Source organism: Centruroides vittatus, unplaced genomic scaffold, assembly GCF_030686945.1.
Source record: "Centruroides vittatus isolate TY-2023 unplaced genomic scaffold, ASM3068694v2 contig_193, whole genome shotgun sequence".
In the NCBI taxonomy this organism is placed as follows: Eukaryota; Metazoa; Arthropoda; class Arachnida; order Scorpiones; family Buthidae; genus Centruroides; species Centruroides vittatus.
This window is the reverse complement of record NW_027121185.1, coordinates 215,001-228,790: the sequence shown is the minus strand read 5'-3', so window position 1 is coordinate 228,790 and position 13,790 is coordinate 215,001. Positions and strand designations below refer to the sequence as shown.

Below are 13,790 nucleotides of genomic sequence, written 5' to 3'. Positions count from 1 at the left end.
ATTATTTATTAAAAGCAGTCTATATTTATACTAAGATATAAATAATACCAATATAAAAAGCTAAACTATACTTTTATGAATATAGAATGCAAAATATAACCTTGTTATAAATAAGATATGACAAATTATATTTGTATTAATATTTATTGTATCAAATTTCTAAGTTTGCTGCATATGCATCTTAGTTTAATTCTGAATTAATACATCTAGAACTATTTTAAATTTATTCTAGAATCATTTCAAGCTTACGTCGTCACACGATAATGTTGATTTACCTTATATTACAGTAATCAAATCATATTCTGCAGGAGAAAGATTTCACATTTAGAACAAGCTATGTTCTAACAGAATAAAGCAAAAATAAAGCATTTTGCCCTTCAGAATATGTGATTATACCACTGGTATAGTTGGCATAATGAAAGATTGCATTTGGTCAATACTAAGAGTGTGACTACACAGACGCAAGCAAGCAAATTTTCCGAGCGAGCAAGAATATGTAGCGAGACGCGATAAATATCAAAACCTGTCAGATATGTGCAAGAACCTGAAATTTGCTCTCACCAGCGTTATTTCTCGCTTCTCGCTTGTGCATGGTTTTCCTTTGCGAAAACTAAATCGCTCACTCTAAATTTGTATCTGCATAGTCGCACCCTAACTGTGCCTATTTTAGGAAAGATGAGGCAACAGAATGGGACAGAAGGGAAGCCTGCATGTTCAAGTAGTTAAGGGCTGTCCATAAATTACACCTGCATTTTTCTTAAAATTTTTACTCCCCCCCCATTGTCTCACTTTGTCCAAGTTTCTGTAACCCACCTCTCTTTGTATGTCTGATAAAACTCAAATCTCCTCGAAAACTTTATCGCAACCATTTCGACGGAAATGCCGAGAGATAAACGGGAAGAGGATACGGAGAGGATCCCTCTCACTTTTAACCTGCATTTAAAATCATTATACACCACAATTGCCAAGAAACAACAAGTCAGCATTACGTACAGGAGATTTATGAATAAAATGCATAAACTGTATAAAATTTAATGAAATAAAAAATGGACAGCCACTGAGGTTTAACCCCCTTCCCATTCAGTTTGGATGTCATTTACGCATTTATGGACAGCCCCTTATGCTACACGAGTTTTATCAGTTATAACACATCTTTTCCCTCAAAAAAGAGCATTTGCATAAACAACAACTTCTATAGCCTAGGTTATAAGGTTATAATTGTAAAGTTTTAACACAGAGAATACTACCTACCTTGTCACCCAATCCTCCCCTAAAATAGGCACATTTAGTACCAACAAAGTGCAATCTCTCATTGTGCAGACTATACACTGATACAAGTCTAATCACATTCTAAGGGGCAAAATGTTTTATTTCTGTTCAAATATAAAATAGTATTACAACTCAGTGTCAAGCAGTCTTTAGGAGAAGTTAAATGTAGCTTATTTTTATACAAATTTCAAATCTTTGAAAGGAAAAAAAATTGTAAAGTTCATTACAGTATTCTATATTTATGAGGAAGAACACCATAAAAACAGGAATGTCATCTTCAAAGATATCATTTTATGTAATTTTAGTTTATTTTTATATTCATTTTTTTAACCTTTTCCTAGAATTCTATTTAGAATTTTATACTTTAAATAGTTTGGTACCGGTTTCAAACAAGGTTATACATTACTAGCCATTGCAATATTTCCACAAAACAAGTGTTCTTGTTCAAAAATGTTAGCATTTTAAACATTTTTCAACCTTATTGAGCAACTTCTAAGGTATTTCTGTGAATTTAAAGTTGTTTAAACTTATAACTAATAGCGTTTGTTCACTTCTTCACTTGTTTTTCTCTAACAATGAAATACATAATGCTCAAAACTATTGATTATTATTCATTATTTGTACTAAAATAAAGCATTTTGCTTCTCTAGAGTTTGTTCTTCGAGATTTCCTAATTATATTCAAATTAATGTCAATGGTATTAAAAAATAAAAATTCATTGTATTTTCAATAGCTTGTTATAGATATTGTTAGTAGCGTTAATAAGTGTTATTTTCAGCTATGTTCAACAATCAAATCTGAAGACGGCAGCCAAAGACGGCAAATTTTACACACAAGAACGGAGACAAGTAAACAAAATTATTAGCCATTTGATAATCATAATTTACTTAGTAGCAACAGGTGTCAATTTTTTTGTAATAAATTCCAATATCCGAAGAGCTGTTTCCATTTAAATAAACATCACTTTAAATGCAAATGTCTATAAGTAGACAGTGGCCTCACTATTGGGGCGGAGGGAATGTCGACTGCACTGAGTGATACCTTCCGAAAGAATGACGGATAAACGAATCGCTATTTAATCTCTATATAAAATTATTATGCAGTGTTTCGGTAAATATATAATCAAATTAAAAGCAATGGGATCAGTAATAAACTTCTTAAAAATGTACATTCGAAAAATAAAATATTTCCAGAGTATTAACGAGTAATATAAAGTGTATATTACTTGTTAATACTATGGAAATAGATTTATGTTACGCATGGTTCCAAGATGGCGGCTCGTCTCTGATTCCAGCAAATAGAAGAAGGGAAACAGTGGGGATGCATGTTCTAACCTAACCTATTCTAAATAATTTTGTTGGTAATAATTATGGTAATTTATTAGAATAGGTTAGGTTAGGTTAGAACGTGCGTTTCCCCTGTTTCCCTTTCTATTTGCTGGAATCAGAGACGAGCCGCCATCTTGGAACCATAGGTAACATTAATCTATTTCCATAGTATTAACGAGTAATATACACTTTATATTACTCGTTAATACTCTGGAAATATTTTATTTTTAGAATGTACATTTTTAAGCAGTGTTTCAGCTGAAGTTTATTATTATTTTTTAATATTCCTATAATTAGTTAACAATATTTTTTGTAAGTTTACCTTAAATAATTTATAGGGACTTGTTGTCTGGCTTTATTTTTTATTTAGTAATCTTTTGGAGTGTCTCATAACATAGCTTAAATGAAAAAATGCCTTTTTTTTTTACTAGTTTTAAACTGTTTCCTGTAGTTCCCCAAATGAAACTAGTACCATTATATTCCTCTTATCATAAGCTTTAATTTCACATACATTTTGGGCTATCTTTTTCTCTCATTCTTTCCACCCGGCAGAGGACCTTTTCTCCATGCCAATCATCATTTGGCCAGATTCACAATTGATGTAGCCAGATGGAGCGGACCATTTTTAATTTTTACTGCAATTACTTGTCAATTAACCTGAATAGTGAAAAAAACAACTGCCATTTCTGACACTCAAATGTGTTTCGTTACATCAAGGATGCAAATTCAACAATTGTATTATTGCAATACAAAATTAAATGTAAATTGAACATGACTACTTATATTAAGCTTACTATGTACAGTACAATAATAACCACAGTATATACTGCTTCAAATAAACTGCAATAAAACATGACTACCATCAAAATCAATCAAACAACTAATTAAAGTACAGGAAGAGATCGTAAATAAAAATGAAAACCAAAAACAAGCAATACTAAGGCGATTAATATAATTGACCACTCAAAGACATACCTAGCGAGATCATCGGGCCAACTAATACGGATGCTTGCGACAAATTAAACCACACCATCTACCAACAATTGCAGACTGACAGAGATCGATAAAACCCATCTAAAATCCTAGGGAAACAATTGTCTTAAACAAGATTCTAGTTTAAGACAACACCTCGTTTTCTCGTTTCTTGCTTAAGACAACACATTTGGCACCACAAAGGGTTAAATGAGAGCAACAAACTAGGACTTTAAACTTGGGCATAAGGGAACATGAGTGGAACATATGGAAGAGCATCCAAGCTACTATGTTAGAAATGATTGTGACAGTATTGGGAATACAGGTCGACTTACCTGTGGCCAAAATTAGCTAATTGACTCGAGAAGTAGATTCCAGAACAATTGAAAATATATTTGTCTTGAAAACTGACAGATGATTAAGCTTTAATGATAAAGTATTACATCCAATGTGTCAAAGTGAATATATGAGATTCCATAACCAATTACATAGACACTCGGCTCCCCACTTTATAGATAATACCATACATAAAATTGTATAAAGACTTTGGTTAATGTTGTTTTTTAGCTTATAAAATGCATTTGCTTGGATAGCTTCATTCAATTGGTTATCTATGTACTGTACAAGTAAACTATTGTATACATTTATTTGTAAATATAAACATCTGTAAGTCGGATAGTTATATTATAACCAAACAATTGCCAGATTAGATAGGGCTATATTACTGCCACTATTAATAATTAAATGCTGAGTAATTTGGACTAGAGGTAGGTGTTAGACAGCATTTCTTATTAAATTTAATTATATATATATAGTGTATCATGCATTTGACTTATAGAATACAGTAATCCTACTAATTACTAAGTAATTTGGCCTAATGACTAAGTAAAGACCAAATTACTTAGTAATTGGTAGCATTACTGTAGCTCAATGTAATCTGGTAATCACTTGGCATTAATGCAAGAAATAAAGCAGTAATTAACCAATCGCATCTTACCTTAGTTTGTGTCAGGTGGTGCAATGGAGACAATATTTTGTTTTTAGTGGTGTTTGTTCGTAGTGGTTCATATGAGAGTGTAAACCGAGCTTTAACTTTTGACTCGATTTATATTTTGTAATATATTCTACTGAAAGCCATTAAGCAATTTGATTCTGTATATAGCCTGAAGATGACCTTTACATAAGGTCAAAAACATTTGTGATGTTTCAAAGAAATGTATTAGTTTGTTCATCTGATTTTTTACAGAGACTATCCTCTATCTTTACTATTACATCTGTAACAAATACATATGTAAACATCTAAAAACACAATCTTTTGATTAAAGTCAAATGATAGCTGGATTATGTCATACTATATAAATAATACTATTAATAATTAAATGTTAAGTAATTCGGCTCAAAGTATGAATTAGGCATAAACATTTAACTGTTAATAGCAGCATTAATACAGCCCTTCATTTGACTAATGAAAACATATTATTATACTGCAACTTACAGAAGTTACATTCAATAATACATGCCATTTAATTTTGTATTATATCGTCATAACTTTAAATAATATGAAAAAGATTACTTATCAAACTATATATACATAAATTATTGTCATTTGACACATAGGAATTGCAACAGCTTATATCCATTTTATAAATAATTTTTATGGTCATACTAGATGGCTCATTGTTTTTATAAACAATGAGTTATCCTAGCAACAAAATCCACTTTACAGTAATTGTGCATAACAATTCATTGTAAACAGGCCTATCCCTTTTCTAAATTCTCATGCTCTGAAACCTCCAAACCTCTCTTCATTTGCCTCGTCAGTAATAAATAATAATAAAAAATGCATAATGTTTTGACACAATTCAATTCTGTACCATCTTCTATACAATGGTAAACCATCCAGACAACAAATTCATAGTAGAATAACATTATCCTGGCCAAAAATGAAGAAACTGGCATCAACAGAACATACACTATATTCACAAAAGTGTTTAGACATCAGATTCTTTTTGAAAAAATGTAATTTATTTTCCATCTTATTATCTAGTCAATCCACCCTTTGGACTGTAGGATAAAAATGTTTCATGTAAATCTTAACTGGACTACTCTTCCATTCTTCCTGCCACAACCACATTTCCTTGGAGAAAAGCTTTCATTATCGAAGATCTGATTTGACATTTCAATCATTCCAAAGTTGTTCTGTTGGGTTGAAATTGGGACTGAATAACCAGTCCAACTTTACTACTTTGTTCTGTTTGAATCAGGCCTCTGTACTTCAGCATGGCATAATGCATTACCATGCTGGGACAGACACAGGCTCACACTAAAGTACTGCCTGCCATATTGTAGGAGCCTTAGAATTACCAGAATGTCCAAATAGATACCAGATGTCTTTTTAAAACCTTTCTATTTCCAGTAAAACATAAAAATATTAACTTGTTCAAACAAACGTTTTCGTATCTCTATCGAGAACTGCTTCAGGTTCTCGATAGAGATACCAGATGTCATGGTTCCAGGTTTTGGATTCTATTCAACTGAAACAGCATTAAATCATTACTGAATAACCAAATTTAACAGTGAAAACAATGCTTTTCTTAAAGAACCATTCTTCCAAAAATTATTATATCGAAACATGTTCATATAATTAAAATATGATATACTGTGATTCATCTTCCAGTCCTTTTAAAGGCCACAAACATTGAGCATACCTCCAATAAATGTTTTCGGACATTAGAAGAAATGATATTTGGCTTGCAAGTAGCTGCTCTACCAAGAAAGAACTACTGCTGTAACTCTGCAGGTTGTTTTTTATTTATAGTTGTTTCTACAGCACTTTCCAGACCAACTGAGAGTTCTGTTGTAGACAATATGTATGATTTCTGAACATTCCTCCTTAGATTTCTTTGGGCTCAGTCAGTAAGTTTTCAAGATCTTCCAGTGTTTGTTTTTGCTATAGTGGCATCATCATTCTTCCATTTCAGAATTACATCACCTACTATTGACTTTGCCATCTTCCACGCGGAAAGATTATAAATGTGACATCAAATTAGTGTTCTGTGTTCAAACTCCACAGATTCTTTTCTACTCAACACAGTCACTGAAAATGCACAATGCAGAATAAAACTATTATTAACAGTAAGCCTCAAATGCTCCTTGGAAGTCACTGTTTTGAAAATTCTTAAGCATCTGTTGCAATTCAGACTGAATCTCTTCAACGATATCAAAATACCGTATTTACTCGAATATAAGACAACTTCGCATATAGGACGAGGTGTAACTTTAAACATCAAAATAAAGAAAATTAGATTTATTAATACAATTCTATTATTATTTTGTTTAATCTCAAGTAAAATATCAAATGAATGTAAATTCACACATTATCTCGCAAAAATTACTAGCATTTTAAACTTTACAGAAAAATCTTGTAAAATCGACAACATAATTTGTTGACTTAAAGCCGGACAATCAGGAACTTTTTTTTTGCCAATTCTTAACAGTCGAATCCACTCTCCATAGATTACACTTATGAGTTTCTCCGAATTCTGATTTCCGAATAATCATGTTTTCATGTGGGAATGAATTAAAACTCATATTGTGCTCCCGTGTGATTCTGGAATTCAATTCAAAAGCTCTGCTTTTCCTATTGCTGTTCATCTTTACTCCTGACAATACACAAGAACAATTCAAACAACTCAGATAAAATACTTATGTTTTTAAATACAAGAGGGTAAGCATCCGGTAAAAAATGCAAATACATGGTTTAAAAAGTTATCTGCAAAAAATCTTTTGCTCCTAACGTATAGGGTGACCTAGGAATTTGGTCACCCTATTCCTAGGGTGATAAATGTGATAAATGAATAAAAACCTTGTCTTATATGCGAGTAAATATGGTACCTCTTCTTCAGCTTTGATTTCATTCTATAGAATAAAAAGAAGTCACAAGAGACTAAATCTGGCAAGTAAGGAAGATGAGGGATGATTGTTATGTTGTTTTTTTTTGCCAAAAACACTTGCATTTTGAAGGCTGTGTTCGTAGTGTTTATAGGAGCATTGTCGTGATAAAAGAGCTACATTTGGATGCACCACAGTTCAGGACTTTTGTAATGAATGTCCTCATACAACTGCCTCAAAATGTCATAGTAAAAGTCTGTATTCACTGTCTGACTGAGAAAAACAAATTTCCAGTAAACAATCCCCTTATAGCCAAAAAGTGATCATCATCACATTTTTGTTGTACTTTTGATTTGCAACAGGCCAAACAACTACAGGATTAAATCGGGGTACTTCTCCACAATTATTTTTAATTAATTGCTGAATAATCTGTCACAAAAGACAAGCAATTATTAATATGTTGGGTTTCAAGACGTTGGTATATCTTAATTTGCATTAACTTCTTGGGTCTTGGAGATTGTGGCATTGCCAATGACCTCGTTGCCATAGCTCTCCAAAGTGTCTGTGTAACAGACTTCCCAAATTTAATGCAAAATTTAACATTTTCTCTTTGCTGAATTTTTAAGTTCATTTGCAAACTCCAGCACAATACTAATACAATACAATATAAACCACATTTAGCAAGCATTTCAATTTGAAAAAAACTCAATGCCAGTTGACTGACCGACTCTCAAATATCCAAAGCAGTATTACTTGGTGTGAAAAAGTCTAACTCACTAAACCCAAACAGCAACAACAGTCTGATTGTAGCATGTACATCCAGTCAAATGTAACTTTTTATTTACTTCAATCTAATTTTAGTTTGTTCTGATACAGGCAACAGATATAAACAACAATTATTACAAACCAAAGGAAGATTCTTATATGCATAAGAGGACGATATAATTTCTCCTCTGTGCTTTTTTTTTATTAATATCTAAACAATATATATTTGCTAGCTTATCTGCTCTAATTAAAGCCAAACTTACCTTATCTAAAAATATTGAGCTAATTTCCTGCTTACTAATTTGATTAATCAAGCAAGCAAAGATAAAACTTTTAGAATTATTTTAGTTTATTTGCCTATTTTAAATGTATTAGTTAATAGCTTGTGCATACAATAGCTTTTTCAACAAAAATTGTTATTTGATATTCATAATTGTTCCTCCTCTTGTTACAATTTATTTCTTATCTATTTCACCTAATAAATCAGTTTAAAATGTAAGAAGAAATGAAAATTGATCAGACGAAGAACAGAAACAGATTATTACGTTGCTTCAAATAATTTTCAAAGCACAAATCGTAAAGTATGACTTATGCAGCTTTATATTGTTGTATAATTTTGTTTCGTATCAAATATCATGTAATATGAATCAGAATGTAAAAAAAAAAGTTAAGTTCAATGTCTTTAATTGGACCTACATAAATTGTAATTAAATAAATACATTCGGTTTACAAAAACTTCTTTTAAGCCTCTTAGCTTGTCGTCGGGAATGTCTACTCGTCACAAAATATAGGCCTACAATCCTATAAAGTAGATATCTCTGACAACAAACCAAAGGTTCAAAAATACTTGGGACTTATGTTTGGCCCCTTTGAATGGGTTCCTCTGTTCTAGACGCCTTCATGCCTCGCCAGACTGCCTGCATTGTGGCGCACAAGAGACATCCCACCATTTCTGGCTTATGTGCCCACAGTATAGGGAAGCATGCCAAGACCTCGGCCGCACTCTGACGATAGACTTTACCGTCATCCATAATCTCACACCCATCTACTGGGCGAGAACAGACCTCCCACCTCGACAGCACCTGGAGGCACTCAAATGCTACATATACCGAACACACCGTTTCGCCTGACCGCGGAACGAAGCGCATCGGAGAAAAGGCAATCTGGCCAGAATCTCCATATTAATGAACGAAAATAAAGAAAGAAAGAAAGTTTGTTCATTTCTTAAATGTAGTTCACAATTAAAGCAGGTTTCGAATATTTTGTAGAAGGTGAAGATCAGTCTTTAACATTTTCAGTGCGTGCTGAAAATGTTTAAGTTGGTCGCTCAGTTATTCCTATTTTCCTTCAACTTTACAAGAAAACGCAAACAGAATCTTAATATCTGGCAAGCTTGTAACTATAATAAATTAGCAGTCATTATAAATTAATACTTATTACTTTAAAACAAATCTAAAATAAAAGGAAACAAGTCTAAGTAGGAATTAATTACACAAAGCTTGAGATGCTATCTCAGGATAAAAATTACCGTATTAATACAGAGGACCACATGTTACGGATGGAATATTTTACAATAACATTAAATTTTTTCACTTTAATACTGCAAAGAAATTAATTGATAATTAAAAGCGTACACATTTTGTTTTAAGCAGTAGAAACTTTATGTTCTAAGAAAAGATATTTTATTTGTATTATATACTAAATTTAAAAAAATGTATAATTTGTAAATTAACTTTGAATATATTCAAACCGTAAAATAAATTAATGATACCTGCGTCCAAAATGCAATACGAAAGCATTAAATTTGAATTTTTGTACAGCTGCAAAATGACATGCAGACTAAATAGAACTGTTGTAATATTTTTTTATACAAAATATGTTTTCAAATAAATATGAATTTAAAAACCCAACTCAATTACGTATAATAATGTACTTTTGGCGAGCCCCTTTCTGCACTTAAACCGTATACTTAATTAATTGAAGGTCCTACGGGTTATAAAACTCAAAAGCACTAGTAGAGTGAATGTTCACTTATTATAATCCTTTAACAAAGGAGAAAAGTAAAAATTTTTTGGTTCGTTCATAATAGCAAACTGATATTTGAATTCTGCACTATTGTTTATGATATCAATTCCCGAAATATTTGCCTTATCATTTATTTTTGATGGACAAAACAAAATATTGGTTTAAAATATGCGCGATTTAGTTTTTACGAAATCGGGAATTTCAACATAAAAACGAAAAAAAAAATTCTTTCTACACTCCAGTTACGAAACAAATTATCATTTTGTATATTAAAGTAGTTTAATTTAACAAAATAATCAAATTAAATAATATCAGACTAATGTTATTTTGTATTAACGAAGCGTATTAAAAATATCTTTTTAAAGTACTTAAAGATACTATTTCAATCGATGCAATTTATTTTTAAACTGGCTATCGCTCAAATTCTATTTTAAAACCGTAATTTTTTAAATTACGTGAAAAGTGTGGCAATAATTGAAATAAATCAATCTCGTTAACTTTTTCTGCGACTGGCAATTGTTTTGTAGATTAAGCAATTATATAAATTGGTATTTCACTGATAAACAGAAAATTCAATTTTATTTTATTCTTTTTAAATTAACGTTCTAACTTATCGCTATTTCTTTCGTATGCACAGCTGCCGACTCAATATAGCAGAGTAATAAAGGAAGAGCCAATCTGATAATGCTGAATGATTGTTGTATTCAAAGATACAATGGCAACTACAAAACAATCTTTATGAAAATTATAATAAGAAATGTAAACAGCCCACATTGTAGTAAATATACGTGAAATAAACGTCACACTTTTAAATAAGAATGTAATTTTCCTGACTCCACGTTACATACATAGAAAAATAAATGCCATTCCGATAATCTGGGTCTATTTATTGTAGATATATTGCAGGGGTGGCAAACCTTGTCTTGATAGGAATCATATATTACTTACTAGAAATATGCATTACATTATATAATATTGTTCCAATAGAAAAAGTTCAGTTTATAAGAAGAAATTGTATTAAGTAGTCTGTATGGGAACCACAGTAAGAGTTTAGAAGAGCTGCAGCTTGGCCACTATGGGTATATTGTATCTGAAGATGAGCGTGGAAGACTCAAAACACCTAAAATACACAGAGGATGTAAACAATAGTTGCCGACGTTCTGTCTAGCAGAATTACTAAGGACTATTACAGTCTATTATTTTCAAATACCGCAAGAGAGGATGATCAAGCTGGACTGATTGTGATAGATAACTGGCCAACACCATTGTTGTTTTTTAATTGTTGTATTTTCGGTAGCATTCTTCCATATGTGATTTGTCATAATCTAATTTGTACACTCAACAAAAATAATATAAAACAGATATTGTTTTAATGAAAAGTTCTGAAACTTTCATCATCAATAAAATGATTCAAACTAATTTTTATACCAAATTCATAGATAATTTACATTGTTGAAAGTGTTGTGAGTGACAAATTGGCAATACATATTACAGATTTGGATAAGTATATTATTTAAGTATGTTTCATTCTTACAGGTTAACTTGGACAAATGCCTTTGAATCCGACCCACTGTTTCATATATCTATTACACAGAATCTTTTTATGGATTCCATGTAATTTAACTCAGTTAAATATAATAATTTTAACAAAATAAACTGCGAGACATGTTGATATATGCAAGGCAAACTTCCAGATTAATATTAATTACACGAAGACTAATTTAAGTAATTATTTATTAGTATTTTGTTTAAAGTAGATAGTCACACTGCTATCATATGTAAATATTAATAATTAATAATAATAATTATATAATTAGAAAATCCTAGAAGACAGGCCAAATTCAAATAGTTAATTAAATTAGCCTTAATACAGCCTAAAACATAATCCAACAGTTTAGTCTTGTATCTAATAATATCTTAAGGCTACCGTTATATTGTATGCAGTTGTCAATCTAACAAAAACTTTAAATTTAGTAAATTACATTTTGCATGAAATTTCTTCCTTCTGTTGTTTATTAGGACTTTTTTTTAGGTTTTATTACTGCTAGTGACTATTTTTTTCAAATTTATTTTTCATAATCCATAAAACTTTATTTTATTGGAATGTTTTATGGATTATAATGCTTTGAAACTGGTTAATTTTTATTCTTTTTTTGTAAGAGAGAGTCAAAGAGCCTTAAATCCTTTACTGTTCATTTTTGATATCAAATTCATTAATTCAGTGATAGTAAACAGTTAAGCACTTTAACTATGACAGTTAAGTATAAGAATTGGCACCATTTATAATACTTATATCATAATTTCACTCATAAACATTTATAATAATCAAAAATAAAAACTACATGTATGTCTGGAAGAGATCAGACCCAAGTGTGGGTAGCGTAACTGGCAGATAAGCAGAAATTGCAAGTTCGAGTCCCACTCCAAGTCGGATTTTTATTTCGGAATTTTTTAAACCACTCATTCGACTTTAGTTTCCAATTATTATTATTATTATTAATACAAGACGAAGACCCAACTAGTTACTTTTACATCAAATTTATTAAGTTAAATCATTATTATTACTAAAACCCAAGCTTAAACTGATTAAACTTTATAACATACACAAGCAAAAACAAAACTTATCCATCCATTCAAAAACTATAAACATACATAACTACAATTCGTTCCCGTTAATAACACAGAACAGAATTTAAAAACTTATATAACAATTTACGGCTCTCAAATTCACATTTTAAAATCATTAGAATAAAAATACACTACAAAAACTATGTTGTTTCTTTTTGTATTGTTTTTATATCAATAAAAAATAAAAACACGCAAGCACATAAAATTGTGTAGAGATACACATGATTAATCAAACAAGTAATTGCTTTCAGGAAACAATCCTGTCCACTTTCCTTAAATGATTTCCAAACTTAAAGAAAATAAAGCTATAATTCTAAAATAAAAGAATTAAATAGATATATAATAAGAAAAAAAATAATTTAAGTAGGTTAAACTATAGCATTGAGTGATAAGAACTTGTATAGATGCAACTTAAACTCTTGAAGTATAATGAAACCCACTCATGCAACTTTTTGTCAATATCCTGTACAAGTTCTTTCCACTGAAGAAAAAAAAAACATGTTGAAACTGCAAAATTACTGGTTACAAAATCATCTTTTTGTGATTTATCTGTCGACTCATTGGTGTTGAGCCAGATTTTGTGTATTATTTTAACGAATTTACGTGTAATAAAGGAAACGAGAGTATTTTTGATCTGTTAAACCACTACAGTAACGATGAAAATGAACTTAATATCAAATAACAAACTCGTGCCATGATGATGCAGCTGATACTAAATACCACTTGCTACATACACGTATACAGCGATGTTTGTCGTTACTATAATTATAGAATGCTTACTTTTTCGGGTGTTGGTTTGGCCACTCCCCTTTTAATCCAAGATAAACACGAAATAAAATTCATTTTTCCGCAGTATTAAGTAACACGTGTGAACATGATCAGCCTTTTCCAAACTTTGAATTTAGTGTTGCC

At 30.8% G+C, this 13,790-nt stretch overlaps 1 protein-coding gene across 2 annotated transcripts in view; it reads right to left on the bottom strand.

Moving 5' to 3' along the window:
• nclb (no child left behind) overlaps positions 1-13,790 on the bottom strand; it is a 27,065-nt gene extending 13,275 nt beyond the window's left edge. For both annotated transcript variants that reach the window (XM_067264805.1, XM_067264806.1), the window contains exon 1: positions 13,659-13,790. In XM_067264805.1, the coding sequence (XP_067120906.1) occupies positions 13,659-13,721 (63 nt within the window). In that variant the 5' untranslated portion in view covers positions 13,722-13,790. The remainder of the gene's footprint in view (positions 1-13,658) is intronic.